The sequence below is a fragment of the Carettochelys insculpta genome, chromosome 2 (assembly GCF_033958435.1).
Source record: "Carettochelys insculpta isolate YL-2023 chromosome 2, ASM3395843v1, whole genome shotgun sequence".
NCBI lineage: Eukaryota > Metazoa > Chordata > Testudines > Carettochelyidae > Carettochelys > Carettochelys insculpta.
In genome coordinates, this window is record NC_134138.1 from 242,774,161 (window position 1) to 242,797,558 (window position 23,398).

The 23,398-nt window shown below is 48.0% G+C and overlaps 1 protein-coding gene across 5 annotated transcripts in view; it reads left to right on the forward strand.

The window, feature by feature from the left end:
• The window catches only part of PLXDC2 (plexin domain containing 2), a 429,645-nt gene that overhangs the window by 305,904 nt on the left and 100,343 nt on the right, over positions 1–23,398 (forward strand). For all 5 annotated transcript variants that reach the window (XM_074984845.1, XM_074984847.1, XM_074984846.1 and 2 more), the window contains exon 7: positions 14,155–14,254. In XM_074984845.1, coding sequence (XP_074840946.1) covers positions 14,155–14,254 — 100 coding nt within the window. The remainder of the gene's footprint in view (positions 1–14,154; positions 14,255–23,398) is intronic.

The following is a 23,398-nucleotide window of genomic DNA, read 5'->3' on the forward strand; positions in this document are numbered from 1 at the left end:
GTTGTTTCGAAAGGTCCCTGGCTACACAGGCAATGGGCATTTTGAAAGTCACACTTTCAAAGCACGCCTAACTGTGATTATGCCAATGAGGTGCTGCATATTCATGGCAGTGCCTCATTAGCATCTGCTGAAGTGCCTCATTACCATGTCCCCTCAAAAGAAGGGACTAGTGTGGCCACAGCCTATATCTTCAATGTCGTGCAACCATACACCTGGCCTGTGCGGATGTTAGAGACCATCATTTTCATCTGGTAGCATTTTACTATCATTTGGCAACTCAATTTGTGCAAATTTAAATAATAATAAAAGGGAGTAGGCACTCAGATACCACCACATTTGCTCCAAAGAGAAACTCCACAACACACACATCCAAACACACTTAAAACTACCTTCAGTAAAGAAATATCAGAGAGGTAGCCAAGTTAGTCTGTATCTTTGAAAACAGCAAGAAGTCCTGTGACACCTTCTAGACTAACAGATATTTTGGAGCAGAAGCTTTCATGGGCAAAGACCCGCTTCATCAGATGCATGAGTTGGGGGAGGTTCAGAGGAGGATTTAAAGAGGGAGTCTCAGTCAAGGGAAGGCCAGCGCTGACAAGGTCTATTCAGTCAGGGTGGATGTGGCCCATTATCGGCTGTTAATGTGGAGTTGTGAACATCAAGAGAAGAGCAATCAAGTCAGTTCAGTTAGGGGGGATATGGCTCCTGATAATGGCCCACATCCCCCCTGATTGAACTGACAGGATTTCTCCTCTCTTGATGTTCACAGCTCCTCATTAACTTCTGATAATGGGCCACATCCCCCCTGACTGAATAGACCTTGACTGCTCTGGCCCTTCCCTTGACTGAGACTCCCTCTTTAAATCCTCCTCTGAAACCCCCCTCCCACTCTTGCATTTGATGAAGCAGGTCTTTGCCCACAAAAGTTTATGCTCCAAAATATCTGTTAATCTATAAGGTGCAACAGGACTTCTTGTTGTCACTAAAGAAGGAACCTCTATCAGGGAAATAGATTGCATGTTGGAAATGGCCACCCAAATATCCCAGCAGACCCTGATTCAATGCAGCAGAAAAACCCAAAAAGAGCTCTGACTCCTAGTTGTCACCTTCCACCCCTCTCTGGAACTTACATGGGGGATCCTAAATTACAAGCCATATTTGATGGGGACCACATTGTGAAAGAAATCTTTGCTAACCACTGGCCATCAGACAACCCACTTTTACCCAACGCCCACTTTTACCCAATGCCAGACTTTCTCAAATCTTCCTCAGAAACAAGCTCCACACATATTAGGATCTATGAACTCAAAGCAGATTCAGACCCTGCCAAGATACGTGGGTCCTATATATGTTTTTCACAACATGTAGCATACCATATCCAGTGCATTAAAAACTCCAACAGCAACTAAGTGGGTGAAACCAGACAGTTACACTGCTCTTGAATGAATAAAAAAAAGGAAAACTCTAGATCGCCTGTACATTAGTTCACAAGAAGAATGTTAATACGCTTTGTGTAAACCAAAGGCTTCTGTGCATTTTCTCTCACTTTAAGGAAAGAGACTAGCAAGATTTTCAAGTAAGCTGAATATTATTTTAACATTTTAGTTTTACTGTGTACACACTTCCTCTTTAAATAATACTTTGCACATATTTAATGGTACTCAGTATGCAGAACCCCTCTAAAAGTGCATTACATTTGCTAACTAATGCAGTTTACATAAATGAATATTTTACTGGTACTCCGTAGTGCTTAGGACACACTGAAGTGATAATTCACTTTCCAGTAGAGGATATTAATAAATAATCTGCAGGACATGCGCCTTTGTATATTTTAATAGTGACTGCCCTGTCCTATAGTAAATCTAAGAGAAGGTCAGTTTTCAAGACTTTACCATTTATTAAAGGAAATATGTTTTTTATTCCACTCTTCTGTTGGAAGCATAAAGCTAAGGCCTTAAGCCAGATCTGTACTACAGAGTAAGATCAACATGGGGCAATTTACCTCAACCTACTTCTGTAAGTTTCTGCACTGCAGTTTTGCTCCCCCACAACTTAGCCATGTCTACACGTGCACGCTACTTCGAAGTAGTGGCACTAACTTCGAAATAGCGCCCGTCACAGCTACACGTGTTGGGCGCTATTTCGATGTTAACATCGACATTAGGCGGCGAGACGTCGAAGCCGCTAACCCCATGAGGGGATGGGAATAGCGCCCTACTTCGAAGTTGAATGTCGAAGTAGGGCACGTGCAGACGATCTGCGTCCCGCAACATCGAAATAGCGGGGTCCGCCATGGTGGCCATCAGCTGAGGGGTTGAAAGACGCTCTCTCCAGCCTCTGTGGGGCTGTATGGTCACCGTGTGCAGCAGCCCTTAGCCCAGGACTCCTGGCTGCTGCTGCTGCAGCTGGGGATCCATGCTGCATGCACAGGGTCTGCAACCAGTTGTCAGCTCTGTGGATCTTGTGTTGTTTAGTGCAACTGTGTCTGGGAGGGGCCCTTTAAGGGAGCGGCTTGCTGTTGAGTCCGCCCTGTGACCCTGTCTGCAGCTGTGCCTGGCACCCTTATTTCGATGTGTGCTACTTTGGCGTGTAGACGTTCCCTCGCAGTGCCTATTTTGATGTGGTGCTGCGCAACGTCGATGTTGAACGTCAACGTTGCCAGCCCTGGAGGACGTGTAGACGTTATTCATCGAAATAGCCTATTTCGATGTCGCTACATCGAAATAAGCTACTTCGATGTAGGCTTCACGTGTAGACGTAGCTCTTGTGTCCTATAGTACTTTGGCCTAATAACTTCACTTCCTTGAGAGGCAGAGCATAAAAGTCGATTTAGTTAGGGTGGCATTACTGACATCACTTCTCAGCTCCATCTCCTGCACAACACTGAGATTTCTGGCTCTCAGCTCACTATGCATCTTCTAGCAGGAAAGCCTGGCTCCCAAGTGCTGAGATCCTGGGCTCTCAGTTCCCTTGAGCTCAACCAGCTGGAGCCCAGGGCTCTCAGTGCCCAGCATCTAGGCTCTTGGTTGAAAGCTCCATGCCAACCTGAGACTCTGGGCTGTCACCCTCTGTATCCTGCCCCTTCTTAAGCTGGTACAAGCACTTCTGGTGAGGAGTTGTACCACCAATTGAAGGAAAATAGCATAGACATAAAAAACTGCAGAAAGTAAAAACAATGAAAAATCCTGTGGCACATTATAGGCTAACAGATTTTTTGGAGCATAAACTTTCATGGGCAAAGACCTGCTTCATCAGATGCATGCAGATACAACGAGATGTTCTGTGGCACCTTACAGGCTAACAGATTTTTTGTAGATACATTCATCTGAAGAAGTGGGTCTTTGTCCACTAAAGCTTATGCTCCAAAAAATCTGTTAGTCTATAAAGTGCCACAGGACTTCTTGTTGTTTTTACAGATACAGACTAACACACCTACCCCTCTGATGCTTGCAGAATAGTAGACCCTCGAAGAAATAAACACCAGTGTGACAGACTGCCTAGCCAACTGGACCCCATGGCTACGTCTACACGTGAACGCTACATTGAAATAGCCTATTTCGATGTAGTGACATCGAAATAGCCTATTTCGATGAATAAAGTCCACACGTCCGCCAGGGCTGGCAACGTCGACGTTGAACGTCGACTTTGGGCAGCACCACATCGAAATAGGCGCTGCGAGGGAACGTCTACAGGCCAAAGTAGCACACATCGAAATAAGGGTACCAGGAAAAGCTGCAGACAGGGTCACAGGGCGGACTAGCACTTCCGGGGCAACAGCTAGCCACTCCCTTAAAGGGCCCCTCCCAGACACACGCAGCCTGCACAGCACATGGTCTGCAGAGCCACAGGCACACACACCTCGAGTGACGCAGTCATGGACCCCCAGCAGCAGCAGCAGCAGCAGCCAGAGGTCCACCCAGCCGCCCCTGCAGGAGCAGTGCTCGCCCTGCTCCATGCCATGCAGGAGGCAGCTGAGCACATCCTTGCCACAGAGGAGGAGCTGCCCGCAGGGGAGGAGGATGCAAACCCCAACCCTGCAGCACCCCGCCCCCCGCCGCACACGCCGCCGGCTGTGGAGCTACCCCACGAGCACCGACTGGTGGGAGTGGCTGGTGCTCGGAGAGTGGGACGATGACCGCTGGCTCCAGAACTTTCGCATCAGCCAGCAGACATTTCTGGAGCTATGCCAGCGGCTCACCCCCACACTGAGGCACCCTGACACCGCCATGCGGCGTGCCCTCAGCATCGAGAGACGGGTCGGCATCGCTGTCTGGAAGCTGGCCACTCCAGACAGCTACCGATCCGCGGGCCAGCAGTTTGGCGTCGGCAAGGCCACCGTCAGGGCTGTCCTCATGGAGGTAAGAGGACCCACGGGGCGGGGGGAGGCAGCCCTGGCAGGGGACGGGGGGAGGGAAGCCCTGGCAGGGGAGGGGAGGGGGGCCCTGGCAGGGAAGGGCCACACAAACCCTGCACACCCCTCATTGGTGCTCTCCCATGTGCTTCCCCTGCAGGTCATCCGCGCCATCAACGCCCTGCTCCTCCACAGGCTCGTGAGGCTTGGGGACCCGGATGCCGCCATTGCGGGCTTTGCCACCCTGGGCTTCCCCAATTGCTTCGGGGCTCTGGATGGGACTCACATCCCCATCTGCGCCCTGGTACACAGTGGAGGACGCTTCTTAAACAGGAAGGGCTACCACTCAGTGGTCCTCCAGGCCTTGGTGGACAGCCGGGGCCATTTCCTTAACATATATGTGGGCTGGCCTGGCAGCACCCACGACGCCCGGGTATTCCGGAACTCGGGCCTGTGCCGCCAGCTGGAGGAGGGGACCTACATCCCCCAGCAGGAGATCCCTGTGGGGGACACCACCATGCCCCTCTGCGTCATCGCAGATGCGGCATACCCCCTCCGGCCCTGGCTCATGCACCCGTACACAGGCCATCTGTCAGCCAGCCAGGAGCGCTTCAACCAGCGCCTGAACCATGCACACCAGGTGGGTGAGCGCACATTTGGCTGCCTCAAAGGGCACTGGAGGTGTCTCCTCACCCGCCTTGATGTGGGCCCCACCAACATCCCCCAGATTGTGGGTGCGTGCAGCACCCTGCACAACCTGGTGGAGAGCAAGGGGGAGGCCTTCTTTCAGGGCTGGGCTGTGGAGGCCGGCAGGGCCACTGTGCAGCCACCCGCTGCCCCCAGTCGCCAGGTGGAACCCGAAGGGACCCAGGTCCAGGAGGCCCTGCGGGCCCAGTTCGATGAGGCCATGGGGTGAACACTGGCAGGCCCCCCACTGCCCCCCCATCCTCCACAACACTCCCTACCCCTACGCCCACATCACAGAGCACCCAAGAGCACACCCCCCGACTTTTCTTGTAAATAAAAGCAGATAGTTGTTCATCAAATCAAATATCTTTAAAACTCTTATTATTATTATCAACAAGACTAACTATTTACAGGCAAAATCTAACTTGTATATATATATGTATTATAAATTAGGATAAGATGAAAGGGGAAGACAAGGAAGGGGAGAACTATGTACATGGGGGGGCAAGGATCAGCATAGTAACAGGGGCCAAATATACAAACTATTTACAAAAGAACATAACACTGGGGGGAATATATACAAAGGGGGGGGGCACATCCTGGGCCCCACACCCCCTAATGTCCAGTGCTGGCGGTGGGCAGCCGGGATCCCTGCCTCGGCCCCAGCCCTGGCCGGGGCTGGCTGGGGGCCGGGCGGACCGGTAGATACGGCCGGCGAGTGTCAGCTGGCCCCAGGTCCCCCTCAGCGGAAGGGCCCTTGGTGGCGGGTGGCGGTGCGACAGCAGACGGCGCAGCGGCTGGAGCAGCGGCTGGAGCAGGCAGGGCGGGCGCAGCGGCGGCCAGCGCGGCATGGGGGGCCAGGTAGTTGGCGATATGATCGAATGTCCGCATGAAGGCCGCCCATGCCTCCTGGCACCAGGCCAGCACCCGCTCCTGCAGCTGGGGGCAGCGCTCCTCCACCCGCAGCCGCTGCTCAGCGACCTCCAGCTGCTGACGGTGGAGGGCCAGCAGCTGGGGGTCTGTTGCCATCAGGTGGTGGTGCTGGGTCCACCATCTTCCCCGCTGTGGGGCTGGTCGGTCCTCCGCCGAGGGGCTGGCCTGGAGTGATGGCCCCAGTGGACTGTCCGGGACCACTGACACCTCGCCGGCGCTCTCCGGTCCTTCCGATGGTGCAGGTGTGGAACACAGGAGGGGGGAAAGAAGAGTGGAGACAGCCGTTAGTGTGGGGCCCGAGCCGTGGCCCTTGTCCCCCCACCCCTCTGCTGCAGGTTCCCCATCCCCGTCCCCGGGAGATGCTGCTGTAATGGGGTTCAGGGGTCCCCCTGCACTGCACCCTGTCCACTGGCAGGAGTGACTCTCACTCAGCAGGTACAACAGGAGGTTTATTAGGCAACAGATGCCCAGTTTCTCACAGAAGCGACACTACAGAAGTCAGAGACAGTCCTTCCAACCCGTCCTGGGGAGAAGACCCGGAAGGGTGCCCCTCTGGGGTGTAGCTTTCCCCCTCCTCAGGCTGGCTGCCTTCTAGCTCTCCCTTCCCCTAGCCTCTAACTGCTGCCCCCGATTCAAACCCAGCTCAGCTCCTCCCTCCTCTTTGTTCAGGGTAGAGATGTAACCTGCCAGTTGTAGCCCCAGGGTCATCCTTAGCCACTGGGAGCTATTCTGCTTGTTTCTCATATGTAGCCTGAGTCTCGCGTTTGCACTTCCCCCACTCCATCACATGCTGCTGCTGCTGCTGCTGCTGCTGCTGCTGCTGCTGGGTGTCCCACTCCCTCCCCCTGGGGGACCCTAGAGGTTCCGCTCCCCCCAGCCCCGGGGATGGGGCATGGCACTGTCGTGCTGGGGCTGATGCAGTCTTCTGAGGGACATGCCACTGCTGTCCTTGGGGCCATGATCATCTGGGCATGTGGAGGGCCCTGGTCATATCTACTACCCCCACCCCTCAACCCCGGGGGTGTGCACCGGGGGGGTACATACCTGATGGTCCACTCCCACGGTCGGGGGACACCCGGGGGGCGGCCATCCGGCTGGAGCTCCTGGATGACAGAACGATCCTCAGGCCGGCGTCACTGGAGGAGGACTCCCCCTCCTCCTCCTCCTCCGGTGCCCCGGGGGTGGGCTCCTGGGGGGGTCCCCGGGGTGCGGGGCTTGCCTCCGGGGCGAACTCCGCCTCCGGGGCCTGCTGGGGCTCGTCGGCCGAGGTATCAAGCATGGCCGGAGGGGAGGAGGTGTGCCGGGGGCCCAGGATGTCCCTGAGCTCCCTGTAAAAGGGGCAAGTGACGGGGGCGGCCCCAGGTCAGCCAGCCGCATCCCGGGCCCGGGCGTAACCCTGCCGCAGCTCCTTCACTTTACTCCAGACATGATCCAGAGTGCGGGCAGGGTGACCCCGGGCGGCCAGGCCCTCGGCCAGCCAAGCGAACGCATCCGCGTTCCGCCTCTTGCTCCCCATTACCTGGAGCACCTCCTCCTCGCTCCAGAGCCCCAGCAGGTCCCGAAGCTCGGCCTCCGTCCAGGAGGGGCCCCGCTGCCGCTTCCCCGCCTGGCTGCTGGGCTGGGAGCCCTGGCTCCCCTTGGGGGGGGGTCCCCTGGGGATGCTTGGGGGGCTGGCGGGCAGCCATTGTGTCGGGTGTGGGTGTCTGTGGCTGCGGAGGAGCGTGCAGGCGAGCCGCGTGGCAATGCTGCTGCCTGCATGCTCTCTCAGCTTCCTGCACAGGAAGGCAGGGGGCGGGGAGCTTTAAGGGGCCACTCCACGCGGCCACCATTGAGCTGAGGGGCTGCAGAGAGCGTCTCTCAACCCCTCAGCTGATGGCCGCCATGGAGGACCCCGCTATTTCGATGTTGTGGGACGCGCAACAACTACACGTTCCCTACTTCGACGTTGAACGTCGAAGTGGGGCGCTATTCCCATCCCCTCATGGGGTTAGCGACTTCAACGTCTCGCCGCCTAACATCGATGTTAACTTCGAAATAGCGCCCAACACGTGTAGCCGCGACGGGCGCTATTTCGCATTTGGCGTGACTACTTCGAAGTATGCGGCAGGTGTAGATGTGGCTCATGTGAGCTTGGGAAAAACCAATCAGAGCACAGCAGAGACCTGGCTTCCTTCTTCACAAAGGAGCACATACCATTCTGGGCCTGCATTGCATCTTTACAGTAGGAAGATGTGTGATGCTTGTCCCCACTCCCACATTCAGAGCAGCCACTTACACCTCCGAGGTAAAGGTGCTGGGTCTTCCAGGGCAAGGATGCCAGAGCCAGCAGAGCAGGCACCATTTTCTCCCTCTCCCCTCAGAAGGAGGGCATGCTGTTTTCTCCCTCTCCCAGCTGGGAGGTTCGCGTGCTGTTTTTACATGCCCCCCAACATGCCCACCCACGGGCACACACACCAGTCAGGAAGGAGACAAACATACAAACTCAGTCCAACCAAGGGAAAGAAGCTGCCTGCAAGGAAGCTGGTGACCCTGAGAAAGGAGCTCAGCTGGTGTTGGAGTCTTGCCTGGAGTATCAGCTGCTTTGTTCAGAGTTGTAAACATTTCAGAGTTAGGCACAGCCTCCATTCCCAAGATGTCCATAACTCTGAGGTTCTACTGTCATTAATGGGATGGTCGTAAGTCAACCTCACACTGTTGATTTAATTGTGTAGTGTAGAGAGGGCCTTAGTGTAACATTTACCGTTTCTGTCTTTGGGTGTAACTAGCAGGTGTACCTGGTGTTGCTCAGGTCTTTAGCTGAAGTAATGTTGTGAAAATACTTGAAAAATATTCACACTTTTATCAATTATAGGGTTTTTGAAAAAGGGAGGCTGGCATGAGGGTTCAGGAGTGAGGATGGGCCAGGGTGAATGGCTTAGGGCAGAGGCTGGGTGGGGCCTCAAGGCAGGGGTGGGTTACAGAAGTCAAGGCGGGGGGAGGTGAAGAAGTTAGGAACGGACTCTCAGGATGGGGGCTGGGAAGTAGGGGGCTGGTGAGAGTGGTGCTGCTCCACTAGCAGCGCCTCTAAGAGGGCCAGAGCAGCGCTGTCGTATCAGTGACTCCTCCTGAGAGGGAGAGAGACAGGGCTGCATGGTTGTCAGGTGGGAGCTGTGGGCTGTCCCCAGCCTTCAGCTGTCCCTCTCCCTTCAGCCTGCAGGCTCTCTGGGCAGCTAGGCACTTTGGGGGAAGTCCTCAGCCTGCTGCTGCCCCCCATCCAGGCCTGCAGATGCTCTGGGGGGTCTTTGCTTGGGATAGAAGCCTGTTGAGGAGAGTGGAAAAGCTCTGTGGGCTGACTCCAGCCTCCAGCTGCCTCCCCCAGCCTGTCACTGGCAGGGTGGGGTAGTGTTTTGGGGACTATCTCCAGCAGCCTCCACCATCCTCCATCCTGTTTGGTGGGGTACTCCAGGAGCTGGCCAGACTCCAGGGGCTGCCCCTGACTCCAGTGCCCCCTGCAGCCTATTGGCTGCTGGGTGGGGACCAGGCATTGGGAGCTGCACCTCCCTCCAGCAGCCCTTCCATCCCTCCATCACCACCACTCCCGCGTGGCCTGTAACCTGTTGAAGTAGAGATGTGGTCCCATTCTGCCTGAAGGCTTTGCAGGGTGGCAGCCTAGTGGAGCAGGCCCAGCCTCCAGCAGGCTCCCCCTCTTCCACAGCCTCCAAGATGTCTGGGTGGAGAGCCAGGCTCCAGGGGGTTGCCCCGCTCCAGCAGCCCTCTGCAGTGTTCAGGCTGTCTTTGGAAGGGCGAACTCTGGGGGCTGCCCCCTCCAGCTGCACCCTGTGGCTTGCAGTCTGTCTGGCTGTGGAGCCACTCTGTGGGGGTGACCCTGCCCTCCAAAAGCCCAGCCCCTACATATCCTGCAGGCTGTCTTGGGAGGTGCCAGTCTCCAGGGAGTGCCCCCTTCCAGCTGCCCCCTCGCCCCCACGGTCTGCAGGTTATCCGGGTGTGGGGAACTAGAAGATGGGGGACTGCCCCCTCCAACAGCATCCCATAGTGAGCAGGCTGTTTGAGGGGGGGCCAAGCTCTGGCGGGGGCTACCCCCCCTCCAGCTTCGCACCTTTAGGCTGTTGGAGAAAGAGCCAGGCTCCAGGGCACTGTCTTCTCTCCATCTGACCCCCCACGATCTGCAGACTGCCTGGTCAGGGCCAGGCTCCAGCTGTCCCCCTCCAGCTATCCCTCCACAGTCTGTTGGCTGTCTGGGGGGCTGCATCCCACTGCAGCTGCCCCCACCCACAGCATCCTTCCCTTCCTAAGGCCGGCAGACTGTCTGAATGGGACTGTTTCCAGCCTCCAGCACCCCTTCCTGTGGCCTGCAGGCTATTGGAGCTGCCCTTCCCCTCTAGCAGCCTCCTCTGTAATCTGTAGGCTCTCCACAGACAGGGGGGATGCTCTGCATTTGGGGAGGGCAGGGTAGCTATGTACTGGTTCTTTTTGGCAGGCAAGATGGTCGAGCTCCAGCCCTGCTCGCCTCTCTCTTGGTGCTGCAGCTGCCCTCAGTGGCCACTCTGATGCTGTGTCTACACTACCCCCCTACTTTGAAGGGAGGATGGTAAGTAGTGTGTTGGGAGATTATTAATGAAGTGCTGCGCTGCATATGCAGCATTTCATTAAGCTAATTCTCCCCTGTGGCAACTTCAAAGAGTTAAACTTCAAAACTTCCTCAGAATTTTGAAGAGTAAAGGGACTTTGAAGTTGCCTGGACACTTGGAGGTACCGGCGGGTGAGCCGTGGCTACACGTGAGCCGGCACTTCAAAGTTTAGCACTTGGAAGTTGCTGCAGGGAAGAATTAGTTTAATTAAGTGCTGCATATGCACCACAGCACTTCATTAGTACTCTCCCAACACCCTACTTACCATCCTCCCTTCAAAGTAGGGACATAGTGTAGACACAGCCTGAGTATCACATCACTCCTGTCTGCACCCCACCCTTTCATCTTCCACTGCTCCCTCCGTTTCCATGTCCTAGCAAACAGCCCCCTTCCCAGCATGTCCTATTTTTCCAGGCACAACCAAACCGTGACCCTGGAAGCTGCATACCAGATTTCATGGTCATAGCTTACACTTTAAGAACTTTAAGAGGAGTTCTTGAACATACATCACATAGATAGATAGATTGATGGGTAGATTGATAGATGTCACCTGAAAGTGAGAACAGGCATTCTCATGGCACTAGGGTAGCCACATTTGCAACATATTCATATATCATGTACGCAAACATTTGTATGCCTTTTCATGCTTCCACCACCATCCCAGAAGACATGCTTCTGTATTGCATTCTAGATGATAGAGATGCAAAGCAGTGCAGACTGATTCATGTTAATTTTCATTATTTAACTCAGATGCCACCAACAGAAGATTGATTTCTTTCTAGATGATTCAGGTTCTGAAGTTTCTATATCCAAGTATTGAACTTCTTTGACTTCTGACAGCATGTTCCATACCATACCCCTGTCAGATTTTAGAAACCTTACATTGGTACTGTCTCTGAATTTGTCAGATCTTAAGTGTTCTTAAATCGAACAACATGCATGAGGTCAGTGTATGAGACCACCATAACACAAAATATATGGCAGAATGCAAGTAAAACTACGCAGCAGGAAACAAATATTCCTATCCCAAGTTCAGCCTCAAATTTAATTAACACATTATTTTTATAATGAGCATTACATTTGTAATTTGCATTTTCACAAAAAAGGAATTTCCCTCCTAGTCCAAACTTCCCAGTGGTCACACCACTACCTGGGGCAGGGGTGTGTGTAGAAATTTAAATGTGACCATTTTTGGAGGGACATGTTCTGTTCGTTTCCCCAAAAAATAAACTCTCCCACTCTCACCCCCAGGAGGAGCTTGATTTTCCCTTCTTCCATTACCCTGTCCTCACCCTTGGCCCTGGCAGAAACTGGCTCTCCCTGACTCCTGTCCCCAGAGGAGCTTGCTCTTCCCTGCCTCTTGGCCTTTGGGCTGTACTCCCAACAATTACTGGGGTGCCCAGATTGCTACTTATGCTCTTTGTGCATGCCCCTGACCTGGGGCATCCAAATCTTTCTACAGACCTGCAGTCTAAGTTCTTAGTGGAGCAGTACATTCTGATGTGCCTTATCCCTCCCACAGTATTCCATTACCAGAAAAAGTGTAATTAAATTTCAGATCCAGTTTATTGGTTCTAAATTTAAGGATGTTGGTTTGCTGCCCTTTGTTGTGTGATAGAGATTGATTGTACGATTAACATCATACTAGAATAAGCTCACAAAAGCCATAATTTTCAGGGAATTTAGCAAAATATTTCTGCTCCACATCTTTGTGACTTATTCTGAAACCTTTATATGCATTTGCCATATTACAATCTCCTATTTCAATATCCAATATTACCAGAAGACACAAAATAATCTGTTCACTATTTTTATTTTCTGAACACACGACAGCATCAACACAGCAGGCTACTGGTTTTGTGGGCACTGTTAAATAGTTATATTCATACACAGACACATGCGTGCGTGCGTGCATGTGCACACACACACACACACACCTAGAACTGCATTTGTAGTAGATTGAGACCATGAAATTCTGGTTACTGAGCTCATCTAGCGTGACTTCTTTTTATCTTGCAGTATTTCTATACTGCTGGTTGAACCTCTCTAGTCTGGAACTCTCTTGTTCAGCAATATCTGTAATCCAACATGAATTTAGTTAGCCAGATGACCATTTATCATGGATGTGGCCAAGTTTCAGGTGGTCGCATGAAGTTTGCTTCCAGTCACCAGTCCTGGCTCTCAGTGTTCTGTGCTGTTATTTAGCTGTAATTTACCCATAAATGTCTTCTAAGACCTCAGTAAGCAGTGGAAGTGTTGGTTATGTGCTAGAAAATATTGACCTCCTGGGCTACGTCTACACGTGCCCCAAACTTCGAAATGGCCATGCAAATGGCCATTTTGAAGTTTACTAATGAAGCGCTGAAATGCATATTCAGCGCTTCATTAGCATGCGGGCGGCAGCGGCGCTTCGAAATTGACGCGCCTTGCCGCTGCGCGGCGCGTCCAGACGGGGCTCCTTTTCGAAAGGGCCCCCGCCTACTTCGAAGTCCCCTTATTCCCATGAGCTCATGGGCCATGCAAATGGCCATTTCGAAGTTTGGGGCACGTGTAGACACGGCCTTGTTGTCCAGCAAATTCACTCATCCAGCACCTGTCAGGTCCCAAGAGTGCCAAATGAGAGACATTCAACCTGTACATCTTCCCCAACAATGTCTTATTTAACCTGGTCCTGAATAACTAAATGGATTGTGCCTTTTAGGATCTCTTCCTCTATTTTAAGAATGTTTCTTTCATATGCAACCTAAGCTTTTCCTCCTTTGTCCTACCATCTTTGAAGGCTGTGAATGATTGCCTTCTTTCATTTATATTTTCACCTTGAAGGAGTTTTTGATCTGTGACTATGCTCCCCCTGTAATCTTATATTTTGGAGACTATGTAGATATGGTTCCTTCAGACTCTTTTCTTTTCTGTATCGTTCTCAAACAGTGGAGGCAAGAACTATATAAACTATTCCAGGAAGACTTGCACCGAAAAGTAAATGAAATGCCAGGATATAGATTCCTAAGGTGCATAGATACATCATCTGGATGAGTTTCTATGCTGATCAATATTTAATGTTATATTTTAAATTCCTATAATTAAGCCATCAGGTTAACACTCTCATTAAACTGAACATGGAAGCTGAAACTTTCTAGTGCAGTGTCATTCCCATCTATCTGGTTGCAGATCAAGACAGTATTGTAACAATTGTTATTGTCCAATCTCGCTGAATGGAAAGGAAGGAAAGCATTTCTTATTGTTTTAAATAAAGAGAGGTGATGAGGTTAATGTAGTTAAATAGTCTAAAAGTCAGGGTAGTGTTAAGTAAAATTTTACAATAATTTTTAATTTTACAATAAATTTAAAAATTAAAATTAAAATCAACTGTTTCGGTCTGTACTAAAACTTCTTTTCAGTATGCTGTTTTCTTCTTATAGTATGTTTGATTTCTATGTTATATCTATTAATCACATATCATGCACTTATTCTTGCAGTGCTGTTATTCTTAGAGTAGAATTTTTTGCTGTAAAAAATCTTAATATTTAATGCACATTTATCTATTTTCACTTCCAGATTCCTGTCTCAGTGACACAGATAAGTTCAACTAATCACCCCGTGAAGGTGGGACTATCCGATGCATTTGTGGTGGTGCATAGGATCCAGCAAATTCCCAGTATGTAAAAAAGTTCTGTCTGATGTTAACCAGCATGGAGGTGGGGAAGCAAATCTGAGGTGATTGCAATAGAGGCAGATTTAACTGAATGACAAATTACTTAGCTAATTTCATTTTGTTAATTCAAATGCAATTTTATATGATTTACAGATCCCACTGTGGCTTCCTATTTTCTTATTTCTCTTGAACTGATGACTTAAGTAAAATGAAATGAAATTAAATAAGCAAACAGGCAAAGTAAAATAAATCAACCAACCCAATTTTGAATTCTATATAGGATATTCCACCTTAGTTGCTGGATTTTTTCTTTATTAATATTTATATTCATCTTACTTGAAGTTACTCCTTATTTTGTTATCAGTTGGTGTTCATATACCTTGATTATAGTTTGACTTGGGTTACACCATTAAGAATTACAATGCACACTTCTTTTTCTAGGTGTGCTGTCTTTACTGATGTACTTTGGGCCAGATTGCCCATTACACCTCAAGGAAAGCTGCTAGCCCCAAGGATATGCTGGGAAAAAAGTTTCAATGAAACAAACTGCCCAACTGTCCAAGTCCTCTGGGACCGTAAAAGCAGTCCCAAAATGGACACTGCTGCAGTAGTGTGCCATAGCCAAACCTGATGTGAGCTGACATGAATCAGCCCCATCCCCACAGCAGCCTGCAGGCCAGGCTGCCATGGAAATTAAAGCTGCATTCACCTATCTGTTGTTTTCCCTGCTCCTGTAAGAGTCAGTCTGGCCTGTCACATGTCATTTAATGGCAAATGGTAAAATTACCAAATGGAAAACATAACATCTTCCTGCCACATGGAGCAGATCAGTGGTTCTGAACCTTTTCAGTAACACTGCGCACCTCAATGAGACAAACAGTTCCACAGCACATCCACTTTTTTCAGCTGAATAGATTGCTCATACACATCACATTTACTTACATTTAAAAAACAAAAAGCAGTCAAGTAGCACTTCAAAAACTAGCAAAATAGTTTATTAGGTGAGATTTCGTGGGACAGACCCACTTCTTCAGACATAGCCAGACCAGAACAGGCTCAATATTTAAGGCACAGAGAACCAAAAACAGTAAGCAAGGAGGACACATCAGAAAAAGATAATCAAGGTGAGCAAATCAGAGAGTGGAGGGGTGGGGGGGGAAGGTCAAGAATTAGATTGAGCCAAGTATGCAGACAAGCCCCTATAGTGACTCAGAAAGTTCCCATCACGATTTAAACCATGTGTAAATGTGCCGAATTTGAATATAAAAGCCAGCTCGGCTGCTTCCCTTTCCAGAACGGTGCGATAATTCTTCTTCAGTAACACACATACCTTTAGGTCATTGACAGAATGCCCCATTCCATTAAAATGTTGACTAACTGGTTTGTGAATCTGGAGTGTTTTGATGTCTGTTTTGTGCCCATTGACCCTTAGTCTAAGGGAGTTAGGAGTCTGTCCAATATACAAAGCATCTGGGCATTGTTGGCACATGATGGCATATATGTTAGTAGAGGAGCATGAGAAAGTACCCGTGACTCTGTGAATAACCTGATTAGGTCCAGTGATGGTATTTCCAGAGAAGATATGTGGACAAAGCTGGCAGCGGGCTTTGTTGCAGGGAAAGGTTCCAGGACTGGTGTTCCTGGAGTATAGACTGTGGCTGTTAGTGAGGATCCTCATGAGGTTGGGAGGTTGTCTGTAGGAGAGAACAGGCATGTCAGCCAGAGCCTTGTGGAGTGTGGCATCCTGATTAAGGATAGGTTGTAGGTCTTTAATAATTTGTTGCAGTGGTCTGAGTTGGGGGCTGTAGGTGATGACCAGTGGTGTTCTGTTCTTGGCTTTTTGGGGCCGATCTTGGAGTAGCTGGTCTCTGGGTATTCATCTGGCCCTGTCAATTTGTTTTTTTACTTCTCCTGGTGGGTAATTCAGGTTTATGAATATTTGGTATTTGGTAAAGTTCTTGTAGTTTTTGGTCTCTGTCAGTTGGATCGGAGCAAATGCGATTGTACCTAAGAGCTTGACTTTAAGCAATAGATCTAGTCACGTGTGCAGGATGGAAACTAGAAGGGTGTAGATAAGTATAACGATCAGTAGGTTTTCGGTACAGTGTGGTACTGATCAGGCCATCCTTGATTAGTACTGTAGTGTCCAGGAAATGTCTCTCTTGCATGTTGTAATCAAGGCATAAGTTGATGGTGGGGTGTAGATTGTTAAAGTCTCTGTGGAATTTTTCTAGAGCCTCTGTACCATGGGTCCAAATCATAAAGATGCATCAATGTATCATATATGCCATCATGTGCCAACAATGCCCAGATGCTTTGTATATTGGACAGACTTCTAACTCCCTTAGACAAAGGGTCAATGGGCACAAAACACACATCAAAACACTCCAGATCCACAAACCAGTTAGTCAACATTTTAATGGAATGGGGCATTCTGTCAATGACCTAAAGGTATGTGTGTTACTGAAGAAGAATTATCGCACCGTTCTGGAAAAGGAAGCAGCCAAGCTAGCTTTTATATTCAAATTCGGCACATTAACACATGGTTTAAATCATGATGGGAACTTTCTGAATCACTATAGGGGCTGGTCTGCATACTTGGCTCAATCTAATTCTTGACCTTCCCCCCCATCCCTCCACTCTCTGATTTGTTCACCTTGATTATCTTTTTCTGATTTGTCCTCCTTGCTTACTGTTTTTGGTTCTCTGTGTCTTAAATATTGAGCCTGTTCTGGTCTGGCTATGGTCTGAAGAAGTGGGTCTGTCCCACGAAAGCTCACCTAATAAACTATTTTGCTAGTCTTTAAAGTGCTACTTGACTGCTTTTTGTTTTGATAGTGTATAGACTAGCATGACTTCCTCTCTGTTACTTACATTTACTGTGGCCACAGTCTTACTGAAGAGGTTTGCAACATAGCAGTACACACAACAAGCTAAACAGGGATCAAATGCATTCATGTTTCAAATCTCCCATAGAATACAGCATCTTAGCGAGCACAGACACATTTTCAAAACCTGCTCAGTGCCATGCTAGGGATGTTGCATAAACGAGCAAACACTGAAGTCAGACTTCCCTCCCTGCCAGCCCGTTGGAGCCAAAACATAGCATTTATCCCACGTCTCAGTTCCAACAGTCTCTCACCTGCCCTCCCTTCACTTTTCCATAGCAGGGTGTTGGGGGCAGGCTCCCTGCCAGCTCATTCATGACAGGAAGCAGCATTTCAGCTGCCTCCCAGCATGAGTGGGACCCTGTAGGGTCAGCATTTCTCCTCAGGGTGGCTCTGCAAAGAGCTACAGCAAGGGGAAATTGATGAAATGTTATGGCACACTTGGACAGTTCCCATGGCACACCAGTGTGCTGGGGCACACTGTTTGAAACCCACTGAAGTAGATAAAGGTAGTAGGTGTTCATTGCCCCTTGGGATTTGATCCAATGTCCTTTGAAGTCAGTGGAAGTTTTCTAATTTATTTTAATGGGCACTGGATTACAGCCTAAGGAATTTGCCCAAGATCATACAAGTGCATAGAAGCACAATTAATGGAAATCAGATCCCTTGTATATAATCCCCTGTACTGGACAAGACAGAAAGAACTTTTTGTTATATTTACAAAAGTAGACTGTATGGTGTGAAAGTGTTATGCCTCAGACATCACTCTAGTTTGAATTTTTTCAATATATAAGCACAGTTCACACATACCCAATTTTACTTTTCCCCAAACATGATGTTAGAATTTATAGTCCTCTAATGAACTTCATGGTTACAATGTCTGCAATGCCTAATTTTGAAGTTATAACAATTTTTCAAGTGCATCATTGTTTTTAGGGAGAGGCTTGTTTGATGCTTTTTTTTTCCCCACTGATTTTATGAAGTGACACTAATTTCCCAGTGCATATTGTGATGTCATTTTGAACTTATTCCATTCATTTTGTCATCTCTGGAAAAGATCAGATAAGCAAACTGGAAAATGGTGAGAGTCCCTAAACAGTGGAATTGTAGCAGCTGTTTTGATTGTTTCCTTTTTGCCCCACCTACTGTATTCTTTTGGTTGTGCTACTTTGCCTTCATTTCTAGGAGAGTACTGTTTGTGAAGGGTGAAAATTCATGGTAACTTTGTCCCTTATTAGCTTGCTGTTCTTGTGGGAGCTACTTTTATTCAAAGGAAGACCAATTTGCAGTTGACTTGCCTGGAGTCAAATTGTACTTTCATCAGAACAAGTTTATATTAGTATGTGCCAACAACATAATAGTATGCTGCAAAACTGTTAAATAGTGTCGGCCTGTAACAAGCTGGTGGCGGCTACTCTTTTAGTATGCAAGTTCGTGTATTCTTGTCTTTCAGAGGTGTTAAATCAACCATCGTTCCCGTCAGTTACTGCAAAAGTGAAATAAAATAATAGATATTTTAGTTTATTTGTTGGTCCTTTAGGACACAGAAAGAATAGATTGCTGTTTACTTTGTCCCTGAAGAAGGCCTGGAGCTGTGTGCTTAATTCTTGTTTAATATTTTAATTAGGACTTTGCATCAACTGGCTCAACAGCATGGGAAGCTGTAAGCTGGAATATGAATTTCACATAGTGACACCTTTATAACCCTATTAGAAAAGAATTTACAGTTCATAATTTCTGTTGATTTGTAGGTTAAGTATTGTTCCGCAACCTCCATGTGGTGCTCCGAAACCATTTGCCTTCAAAGTTGGGAAGTGCGTTAACTTACATTACTTCGTTTTTAGCAACAAGGCTGTGTTGACACTAAAAGTTAGGTTGTGGGAACTCTGCTTGTCAGCACTTTTGCCTGCAAAATACTTCCAGCCCCAGGTCCATGTCTACATGGCATTCCTCTTGTGAGCGAGGAATGCAAATGAGGGAACCCAACACTGCAAATCAAGTGCTGATATACAAATTTCCAACAGAACCCTTATCCCTCTTTCGTTTCAGGGATAAGGGTTCTGTCAGAAAAGGGGATTTTTGCCGACAGAACACAGTCTACACGGCTATTTGTTTTTTGCCAAAAGTTCTCCCAACAACTTGAACGCACAACATTATGCAAATGAAGTGTGAGATTTGTAAATTAGTGCTTTATTTGCAATGTCGTGTCCCCTCATTTGCATTCCTATCTTGGGAGAGGAATGTCGTGTAGTTGTGGCCCGTGAGGGGATTTCACTTTGTAGGCAAAAGAATGCTCCCGATGATAAAGCAGCATTCACGCTTTCTCTTGCTAGGGCAAATCTTTGTCACTTAAGGGGGGTGTTGAGCACATGATCGACAAAAGTTTTGTTGATCAAGTGCTAGTGTAGGCATACTGTCACTCATTTTGCCTTTTCTCTTAATGCTTGAAAAGCTGTTGTTTCATCCTGTTCACTTGGTGCCACTTCCATTTATGTCAGTTTGACCAGAGTGTAGTGTCTGTGGGTAGATAATGAAAATGAAGTTCAGTGCTCTAGAGGTGAACTCCTGGCATAGATAGCTAAGGCAGATCAGTCCCATTAGTGAGGTAGAAAGTTGAACATTTTAAAATCATCCAGAGACAGGTTTGGCATCTATTTCGACACTGTAAACTTGCCTTGTGATACTCTACACGGTAAATGACTTAGAATTTAGATAGACTGAAGCTATGTCTACATCACAGGGATTTGTCAACAGAAGTTTATTCCGACAAAACCTCTGTCAACAGATCATGGTCCAACTGGCAAGTGGATTGCCCAGCCACTCTATCAGCATAATGGCTGACTGGAATCAGAGCAGACAGGGCTGCCCGGTGTCCAGAAGCCCTGTCTGTTGGCAGAGAGCCCCCTGAAATGTCCAGAGTGGCTTTCTCTCAACAGAGGCATTATTCCTCATGGGGATGGGGATACAGCTGTCCACAAAAGTTCTGAGGTCTATCAGTTTACTGTCCACAGAACCCCATGGGAATCTGGATGCTCCCTGGATTTTGTTGCAAAATGGCTGTTTTGCCAGCAAAACGCTCTAGTTCAAATATAGACTGAGAGAATAATGAAGCCTTTGGCTTTCCATTGAATAAATACGATGTAGCTGGCCAGAATTTCTTTCTCATGTGTACCACAATAAATCGAGTAAAATTATAGTGAAGTAAATAGTGTTCTCTAGATTTAAACCAATGTACAGTAACTGAGTGTTTTCTTGCTGTAAAGAAGAGCCATTTTCCTTTCACAGAAACTCAGAGATGTAGCAAAATAAGTGTGATCTATTTTACATTACTCAACCAGTTGAACTTCTCTTGATTGAGTAGAGCTCTCTTTAAATACAAATAAATTGTTTAACCTTTTGTGTACCTATAATCCTTGTTTGTCTTTGTCAAAATGATTGACTTTCTCTGTATATGGATGGCATTTCTTGCATTTTCCCCTGTAGTACAGGCTAAAGGGTGTTTGAAATCTAAGGTGAAACTCATTTTAACAGGACCATTATCAGACAGGTAATCAAAACTTATTCAGCTGGTCTAGAATCAGTGGAAGCAAACTCAAAATGCCAAAAGTGAAATTTCTTTGACTTATTTCCAAAATTCTTCATTTGATTCAGTTCATATTCTGTTACAGAAGAGAGTTTATTCTTTGATGGGTTATAAATGGTAGGCAGCAGCTGATTTACATTTGATCTTTTCAGCTTGTACCACCATTGTTAAGTAAAAAATGTAGCCATGGTATGTTGGCTATTATTAGGCACAGAGAGATAATAAGCTTTTGTATTTAAAACAAACAAAAAAACCTAACACAATTGGCAATTCACTTGAGAAATTGCAGACATAGTGGTACAGTAATAAATGTTGTGAATCACTGTACTGATATCTCTGTACTGAATGTCTTATAGAACAACATCTGGTTTATTTGGGGCTCTTTTCATTGTTTCTCTTCTACGTGCCCCCCAAAAAATCAAAACTAAAACTGTTTCAGAGGTTCAATAGAATAATAGTTTTAAAATAATTATAACTGTATATTATAGTACATAAAGTACATAACTCAGTATTCCAGCAGGGACTGACAATAAAGCTATTGTTCTCTATTTACCTCAACAATTTTAGGGCATATGTACACTACAAAATTAGGTCGAATTTGTTAAAGTCGATATTCTAGCATCCAGTTTTGTGAGGTCGAAGGTACATGTCCAATTCTGGTACGTAAAAGGCGATGGAGTGTGTCCCCATTACAATGTGCCAGGTTCAACTTTGTCAACAATGCACTGTGGGTGCCTATGCCACAGTTTCTGCTGCACCATTGCATTGTAGGTTTCTGTCCCAGTGTGTGATGGGACAAAAATGTGCACTTCTCTCCTCTCCCGTCTCTGGAAAGCAACAGCAAAAAAGTGTTTTTACTCTCTTTTTACATATCCATGCAGATACCATTGCAAGGCTAGCATGAAACCCTGTACAGCTTAAAACAATTGTGACAAGTATTAGGAGCACCACACAAAATGTGTTGTAGTATGTGCAAGCAGCTGTGAAAGCAAAGAAGATTCAGAGGAGGACACAGATGTAGACAAGTGTTAGATACTGATGAGCAGGAACGAGGAGGTGCTGGCTACACTTGATGCTTTTTTACACAGTGAAGCCCCGGTTCTGGTGCTGTGAAACAAGCTCAGACTGGTGGGATCGCATTGTTCTGAGGGCATGGGACTAGTATTGGTGGCTACAAAACTTCTGCATGTGTTAGGCCACTTTCATGGAACTTTGCGAATGGCTTTACCCCACTCTGAAGTGCTGTGCTACCAAAATCAGACCTGCTCTGACAGTTCTGAAGTGTGTGGCAATTGCTCTGTGGTAACTTGCAATGACAGACAGCTACCAGTCAGCAGGCAGTCAATTCAGAGTGAGCAAATCTACAGTGGGGGCTTCTGTCATCCAGATAGCCAAGGCAATCAATACCCTTCTGATACAAAAGGGTATCGGTTGACTCTGGGAAATGTTCAGGACATAGTGTACAGTGTTGCTGCAATGGGGTTCACTAACTATGAGGGAGGGGTGACGGATGGAATGTATTTTCCTATCTTGTGACCAGACAACCTTACCAGAGAGTACATAAACCACTAGGGGTACTTCTCCATGGTGTTTCAGAGATTGGTGAATCACAAGGGTCATTTCATCAACATCAGTGTGAGTTGGTCAAGAAAGTTGTATGATGCGCATATCTTTAGGAACTCTGGTCAGTTTAGAAAGCTTCAGAATGCGACTTTCTTCTCAGACCAGAAAATCACCACTGGAGATGGGGAGATGCCAATAGTGATTGTGGGTGACCCAGCTTACCCTTTGCTCCCTTAGTTCTTGAAGCCATAGAGAGGCTGCCTGGACCGCAGTACGGAACAGTTCAACTACAGGCTGAGCAAGTGCAGAATGATGGTAGAATATGCATTTGTCCATTTAAAAGCCAGGTTCAGGAGCCTCCTGCCTTGGTTAGACCTCAGTGAAGGCAACATTCCCCTTGTGGGGGCAGCCTGCTCTGTGCTCCATAATTTATATAAGAGTAAGGGGGAAAATTTCATGCCAAGCTGGAGGGCCAAGGCAGATCACCTGGGCAATAAGGAAAACACAGTGAGGGGCAATAAGGAGAGCACAGCAAGGGGCACTGCTAATCAAGGAGACTTTGATAAACAGCTCTATGAATGACCAGACAGCGACATGACAGTCATGTCTGTTGCTCTTACAGAGGTCCCTCTTGAACTAAGTGTGCTTGCCAGGAAAGTTTGCAACTCCTTTCCTCCTCCCCTCCCCGCATGCAATACAAACAATAAAGCCTGATTTTTTTAGCTTAATCATTGTTATTCAGGGGACACTAAAGGAGTTCATGGCAGGGGCTTTGAGTGTGGGTAAGCAAGGATATGTTGCCATCACAGGTCAGCCTTCTGCTCTCAGAAGCATCCCTGGAAGTGGAATGCAAGGCTTCCCTTGACTTCTCCCCTTCTCTTGCATACTGGGGTGCTGAAGGGGCAGTTACGGAACATGATGAGGAGGACAAGTGGTTCATCATGGGCTGCAGTGGGGCTTTGTGCTCCTGCACCAGGGACCATAGGTGCTCTGTTTGCTGCCTCATGAGCTGCAACATCTCCCTCTGGGTCTCCTTTCTCTCTCCTCACCTCACAATCTGCTCTCCTTTCTTCATGATCAGCTCGACTCTCCTCCAGCATGGTTCTCCTCCAC